Raw genomic sequence first — 7,500 nt, forward strand, 5'->3', positions numbered from 1 at the left:
CGCACGATCGACTAACGTCAAGGACGCGCAAGGTCCACCGCGCGGCAGATTGTGTAATTACATTTCCGTTTTCAATTGTGTTCTCGGGTGGGGCGGAAGTGAGAAACCGCGGGAAACCGGTTGGACGTACAACACGCCGTACTTCCGTTCGTAACATAATCGAAAAGTTAATTACTAAGGAGAGAATCGCGGCAAAACGCTACTTCGCATGAAACGCCCGTGGGATAGTTGGTTCAGGGGATGTAACGCCGGTCAGGAAATGGATATTCCGCTCGCTCGTTTGGCGGAGCACTTTCTGTGATTGATTCCTTTTCTTTAATGCATACTACCGAGAACGGTTGAACGGTTTGCAAAGCACAATCTGCTATCCCTTGAAGGATCTGGCTTTCTCGAGCATGCATTTTGCGATGGATTGTGTTGAGTACAGATGTAACCAGCAAATTCTCCTCAAATTGCATCGCAAGATGCTGCTTTAAAAGAGAACGAAATGCTGACGGGCTGAAGGCCACGTTATGATGATGAAGATCGAGTTACTCTCGTGTTGTAAGAGCCTCGCATGGTTTATGGGAAACATAGCTATGATTAACGTAAACTATTGCATAACAAACATGTAGCTTCCATTTCCATATTATTTGGATTCAATCGCATCGAATCGAAGAGCATCGAAAAGTTCCGTTTTTTGTTTGTCTGAAAGTTATTAAACAACTTTCAATCAAATCAATCTCGTTCAATCAAAACACTTTGTCTCAACAGTTAAAAACTATCCCGTTTGTCTATAGTGTGTTTCTTTAGCTGTAGCATTAACAGTAATTTCATTGGTTACATAATAATATACAAATAGTAAATGTAGAAAAAATATAGACTGGCGATCACATCGGTGGTGATCATGGGTCTTAGACATGAAAAACATAACACAGAAAAACTCATATTTGACAAAAAAGGGCTACGAAATCTCCTTTCTCAAAAGACCTACAGATAAAGATAAAATGTCGATCGACTGCAATCACAAATCGTGTAAATCCACCCAAGCATGACGTTTCAAGAGAAATTAAACGGATCGACGAAAGCGCGTGTAAAATTAAAAATTAAATCAATCAAGGGTCTGGGTTCTTAATTACCGTCAAAAAAGGACCCTCAAAAGCAGGATTGTAATTTCCCATTTTCATTTCAGAACGTTTACGAACCATAAAATGTTACCCGCGCAATCGAATCTCTCTCCACATGCATTCAATCAGAGGGAGCGTGCTAATTGAATTCAAATGGCAAATTGAAGTACGAAATCGTGGAAATAAAAGGCCTAAGGATTCCTGCTCCGATCCTGCCGGCCGTGCGACCGAAGATTGGCTTACCCGAGGCGTCGCTAAAGGGAAATGTTACTCCCGACCATACACTGCACCGCAATGAGCTGCAAACGGAAGGCAAATAAAAGGTCTATTGTTTACGCACCACCTTCCATTGGCAAGAGTGTATTCTACATAAATAAGGTAATGAAAAAAGGGCCATTGCCTTCAACTTGACCGCATCCACCCGGATCCGGAGTTTTGACGGATATTGAAAGCTAAACCGATGTTGAAGCCCTTTCGCTGGTTCTTCTCAAAAGATAGAGGCTGTCTTCAGGCCTGTTATGCAATCTAAAAGCCACTTATCAGGCACCTTTTCAGATTCATTTCTGCCACCATCCGTTGGCGCAGTACAACACATTATGTGAAAATGGCACACTCACCCCAAACACCTTCCCTTTCCTTCTGAAGCAGAACAGCTGTGTCCGTGGAAAGTGAAATGAATTACGGAAATGTGTGCCTTACCGACACCATCTGCAGCAATAAAATACGTTACGCGTATTGCCGTGGCGTGTTTTCGGCGGGGTTCCCAATCCGGCCCCGAACAAGTTTCCCTGACCTTCCGCATCCCTTAACAAAACACATTACCGTGATGCAAATCCGAGCGATCGGCAACGTGGAAGCGAGCGTGGAAGCAGAGTAAAGGACGACCGGTGGCCAAATAAAATACAAACAAATGCAAAATTAATTAAAAACTGTAAAACCATACTGAGAGAGTCAGGGAAGCAAGAAAGTATCAAAGTGGGAGTTTCGGACCAGTCAAAGTATGTAACAGAATTCGTAAGTTCGTAATATGAGTTTATCGTGCTCTGCTGTGCAGAACATGCCTTATTGAAGTAGATTCTCATATTCCCCATCAACTAGTGCAATCGAATGCCAATGTTATGATGGCTTTACATGACGAAGATGCGGCATGTCCTAGGTTACAACTTCATTTAGTAAATGCCATCGGTAGTAGTACACTTTTATCCCTAATTCAAAAGAGAACCGATGGAATGGTGACACGGAAAAGGCTGATAAGGAACATGAACTTGAAATGGTATGGATGTTTGCTCGAAACAAACAAATCCGTTTGATTTGAATTCCCCGTTTCTCGACTTTGCTTAATCGATGACCGAGCTTTGATACTACAGATGCCCTTTAAATACTCATATTCCTGTATCTTTCGATAATATTGCGCATGCTTTTCCGGTTTTCAGAAATAACCTTTTTTAAAAACATCTGAGTAATAAATGAAACGCGATTCAACTCGAGTGCAACGCTCTCAACCCTCGGCGCTCGAAGGATTCAGTTTTGAGCTCATTATTCGTACATTTCGAATATTTTATGTTGAAGGTATGTGTTCCAGTCGATCGAGTTTAAACTGTGCTCAAATATTAATCGGTACCTATTTCCGGTTGGCTTATGCGCTGAATGATAAAACGCTGATTGGCCACCGGATTTGTGTTGAAGCGTGTCTTTTGACGCGTGCATGATCATCACTTTCCGGACGCTCTCCAACGTCCAACGTCCAGCCTTAAAATGGACCGCCAGCGTGGAAATTCGAAACCAATTAAGCTTTCCATTCCAATCCAATGGCCTTTAACCCGCAGGCACTATGCAACGCTTTTACGTGCAACAACAAGGCCTTTCCGTTCTCCCTTCAACGTGTATCCTTGCTTCCTGCAATAGTGCGGGCGACCATAATGGCATTTTGGTGGGTCTGGTGGCATAATGAGAGCCGGGAATCGAGATCGTAACGAGGCTGCACCTGCCAAAGGACTCGCGGAAGGTCCATGTTTTTGGGGCCGCATAAAACTTTTACGACAATCGCCGATACTCATCCCAGCGCTCCAGTGGACCGCTATGGTCACTAAAGTATATTGTTCCGTCCATGTTTCATCACCAACCCACCGTCCACAACCAGCCCACCCTGATCAAAACTCCCCGAGATCATCCCCCCAAAAACTCCCGCGAATGCGAAACGCCGTGAACGAAATAGACAAACAAGCGACGGAGTCGAAAACGAAAACCGAACGAAAAAAAAAATCAAATAAACTCAAACAACAGCCACGACAACCGTGGCGGTTTACTGCCAAACCAACGGCAGGCAGGCCGGCCGGTGCGAATGCTTGCTCGCGTGTGGCCATCATAAACCTCGCGCTGGAACCGGTCTTTCGATTTCGGTAAGCTGTGGCAGCGGGCCTTTTTTTCTTTTTGGTTTTGGCGTCCCCTGACTATTACGCGGGGTACATGTAACTTGTTGCAAATCAAGCGTGACCGCTAGCGCAAATAGCCCCGGCCGCCGTTAGCTGGTTTGTCCGGCTGCCAAATTGAAGAAGCCTCTTGGCTGGACCTGGGTTAAGATCGGTCGATCGTAATGGACGATCGTTTCGGTTTTTTTTCACTCTATCTCTCTCTCTCTCTCTCTCTCTCTCTCTTTCTCGACAAGAAACTACTGCCCTTATCTTTTTCTTGTTGTTGTGAATGGACCAAACGAAGCACTTTGCACTTACCAGCACTTGAGCATCAACGATCACCGGGCGGCGGGTTGCCCGACCGTGACTTCAAACTTGTGCCCAGTTCGGTAACAGAGGGACTGTGGGTGCGGTGCACAGGGTTATTTCACTTTTCCTTACCACCAGTCTGCGACTGACGTAAGTCACGGGGAACTACTTGTGCCAAACTGCATCTTTTTATCTCAAAATGTTTGCTTTACTGTTGGCAGTCGTTTATTTATCGGTGGCGTATGTTACGCATTCTGGCATGCACGCTGAAAATTAAAATGATCAATTCCTCTTTCAATTCATCAACATTGACACCATCACTCGACAGCGAAGACACCGACTACTAACTACGAAGCTGTTGAAAAGGTACATTCACGTCACTCAATGGACCTACACCCCAAAACCACCTGCTGATCCTACACTGGCACTCTGGTATGTTGTGAGGTGTGTTGACCACATCTAAGCAAACCGAACCCTTCCTGGTTCCTGGTTCAGGTTAATGTTTGTTGTCGCGGTCTCGGTTCCGTCACACGTTGCTGTAAATCGATCGTAATTTTCGAAAAATCACACACAGCTGGCGACTGTCTAGCGGGCGAAACGGGTGTTTTGCACGTCATAGGCTGGGTATGGTCGAGGGAAGGGAAACACTAACCGCGTCAAACCAACGCGCGTCTGCCATCCAACAATGCAGTGCAGCCTCCGGCGCGTTTCAATGCACAATGCTAATAGTTGGTGAAACAAACCGTATGCTTCCACTATGCGTATTAAAGCGTCACGAACCGCTAAATGGACTAAACCGAGTGGCACATGCATGCATGTGCATTTCTGTTGATGCATTTTCACGATGTTTTTTCCGATCAATCAATCAAACACTAGAATCTACCGCTCTGGGTGGGCTTGTCATCACGTACTCAACACTCAACAGATGTGAAGATTTCACCATAATCCGGAAAAGCATGTTCGTGTAATCCGAAAGATCAGCTTTAAACATGAACTGGGCGATCGCTTGATAATATTACCACTTGTAGTGTATCCACACGTGGTTCCACACGTGGTTTGGTTAGTTTCCAAAGTCATTCAGCTTCAGAAAGGATAATAGGCACGGCCTTACGCCACCAGAAGCTGTCACGAGACTGACGGGAACTGTTATTGTTTCCATCACTTCCTTCCTTGGTCGATCACTTGCTCCTTGCGTGTCGTTCTCTGCAACCACAGGAGCGCCACTACACTTCCCGAGAATCAACAGTTTCCACTAGAAGACTAGCTGCCACTGCCATTTCGGAAAATGCTCTTCCATGTCTTATCCACGGCTGCAAACACACGACTGAGGCCGACCCCATCGCGATTCGCCGACGAAGCACGCGCCCGGCGTCTCCATTCGGAACGTGTTGTTGCACCCTCACACACGCGTGCACGCTAACGGCACGATGGAGCAACGATGTTTTAGCGACAATCTCGCCTCGTCTCGTTCTTGTATAGCCGTTTTTATTCAGTTCTATTCTATTGTTTTTCCTATGTTTAGATTTGAAGAACAAAGTCAAGAATAATATCAATCAGGGATATCGAAACAGCATGTTTTAAGCATACATCTTGTGAACCTCGAAGCATAGACACGACCATCCTTTAGGTCATACCAAAAAAATTGTATACACAATCTAAAACATAGTTTTATCACAGTCAATTTGATGGATGTTAGTAAAGCGAATCTACCTTTCATGCTTTTATTGTGAATCCAAAATGAGACTGAAAATCCATCATCGCTAAAACTAACTGTATTATTCTTTCCTTCCTATACTAAATAAGGAGTTCGTTGGGTAAAGATGATCGCTCTAACTACACAAATGGATATCGTGAAAAGAATGTACTGATGCGAAACTTAAAGCTTTGGAGAGGTAATCTGATTAAAGTGACCATGTGACCAAATCTTTAGAAAACCCTCCGATACGCCTGCAAAAGAGTAACACCAAACGGCAATTATCAACCAGCCCATTGAGCATTGCTTCTTTCGACATCATTTTCGACAATTTGAGATCATGACTGTATCTTTTAAACAATAAAAATGATGAGTTATGCTTTCTTTCAATTTAATTCGGGCTCAATGAAAATAGACCACGTGAAGAACAATGTTTGGCGATGTTTTAATATTTTAGTGCGGACACCGGGTAAGTTAATTCAAAGTTATACTTCTATTGTTTCGAATACCACTGTCTGACCTGACGGAACGACCGGCGTGATTGGTGTGACCACTTGTAGCGGCTTTCATACATTACACCCGTGCGATGCCCTCGGTACGGTGACCCGGTCGAAACGTAGCGTAATCTAATTGTTCAGGACTCGGTTTTTAACCAAAATTACGGGAAAATATAGGAAAAACATCGGAAAATCATCAACGGAACCTCGCCCAAGGTGTGTGGACATTTTGTTGTGAATGGCTTTACCTGTTTGCTTGACACATCTTCGGCCCCAGCTGATCGTGACGTAGGGCTGAGGTCTTCCCGCTGATCCCGTTGATGGTTCTTCCACGCATACCGAAAGTGTAATTCCGCAGCTACACCGACCAGTTTCTAATTGTGTCAGTTGTGTTAATTGCCAGTGGACCAGCGACCATCACCCGAAACCAATCGACGAGTTCTCTTCCGCTCGGGATCGGCTGCTTCCTTCCCTTTTTATTGCGTAACGGATTCTTCCAAAAGTGGCGCATCACCGGAAAGAACACGGCCAAGGGCGCGGAAGAGGTTGAACCCGATCGAAGAGTGAACAACCTTCGACAGGACGGCGCGACAGCTGGCAGGGCCAGGTGTGCGGTGCCCCCACCGTTTGATGTGCTGCTGCTGTGTGTGCTCGTTGCATGTTCGCCCGTGTGTGCATGTTTACGCATGCAGAATTAAGCGTTGCTGTGCGTGCGGGTCCATGTTGGCTTATGCTGCTGTGCTGTCGCCAGGGGTGGAAAGTGTGCCGAAAAAGTAACATAATTCCAAGGGCATGCGCTTGCTAGCTGTAACCTGCTGCCTCGCCTGCTTTTGAGCTAAACACCACCCGAAGAATCTGCCTGTCCCGGTGGTCATAGCGATGATGCAGTGAAAAGTGTAAATTTGTACCTCCACCAGAAGGGGGTCGAAAGTACAAACAGGGGATCGTGCGCACGAACATTCGTTCCCGTTCGTGTGGTTGTGTTGTCACGGGGCGCGCATCATCAGCAGGTCGGAAAGGGGTAGAGTGCTCGGAGGGTAGTAAATTAGATCTTCACCCCAGAAGGAGAAAGCAGCGAGCAGCACCGGCTCAAGACGACGAGGCGACCAGGCGCCCGCAACTCATTCGTTCCCAAATAGTGGCCGATAAATCACCGCCCAGAATGACGTCGATTGTGGATGTCATCAACCACTACCAGACGAGCATCAATCGGTCGCTCGATGATAAAGCGCGGGTAAGTGAGGGCATCGAGGAGCAATGCCCACCGCAAAAGAAAAGGAGGAAAAAAGTCCGATAAAACGCGTTTCGAAAAGATAGAGCCAAGAGCCGCGGATGGGGTCCGGTTAATTATGCGATATTATAACAACTGACCGGGAAACCGGGCTTCCGATCGTGAGTCCACCAACTGTGCTGTATCTATTTGATCTTCAAATTTGAATCATTTCGAAGAGGATGTACGTATCTCGCCACGTGGTTTGTGCTAC

General features: G+C 45.8%; 2 protein-coding genes across 5 annotated transcripts in view; one reads left to right on the forward strand and one right to left on the reverse strand.

Annotated features, from left to right (window-relative positions):
• The window catches only part of LOC126572207 (adenylyl cyclase 78C), a 50,283-nt gene extending 45,164 nt beyond the window's left edge, over positions 1 to 5,119 (reverse strand). For both annotated transcript variants that reach the window (XM_050231338.1, XM_050231339.1), the window contains exons 1-2: positions 4,846 to 5,119; positions 3,836 to 4,092 (exon numbers count right to left, since the gene is read on the reverse strand). The gene's annotated coding sequence lies outside the window, so the exon portion shown is untranslated. The remainder of the gene's footprint in view (positions 1 to 3,835; positions 4,093 to 4,845) is intronic.
• Positions 5,120 to 6,316: 1,197 nt separating this feature from the next.
• LOC126572209 (transcription elongation factor B polypeptide 3) overlaps positions 6,317 to 7,500 on the forward strand; it is a 4,595-nt gene continuing 3,411 nt past the window's right edge. The window contains exon 1 of one of the 3 annotated variants that reach the window (XM_050231341.1): positions 6,317 to 7,250. In XM_050231341.1, coding sequence (XP_050087298.1) covers positions 7,179 to 7,250 — 72 coding nt within the window. In that variant the 5' untranslated portion in view covers positions 6,317 to 7,178. Of the gene's footprint in view, positions 7,251 to 7,274; positions 7,471 to 7,500 lie in introns of those variants that run through there. The other 2 variants (XM_050231342.1, XM_050231344.1) reach the window with 2 other exon arrangements.

Source organism: Anopheles aquasalis, chromosome 2, assembly GCF_943734665.1.
Source record: "Anopheles aquasalis chromosome 2, idAnoAquaMG_Q_19, whole genome shotgun sequence".
In the NCBI taxonomy this organism is placed as follows: domain Eukaryota; kingdom Metazoa; phylum Arthropoda; class Insecta; order Diptera; family Culicidae; genus Anopheles; species Anopheles aquasalis.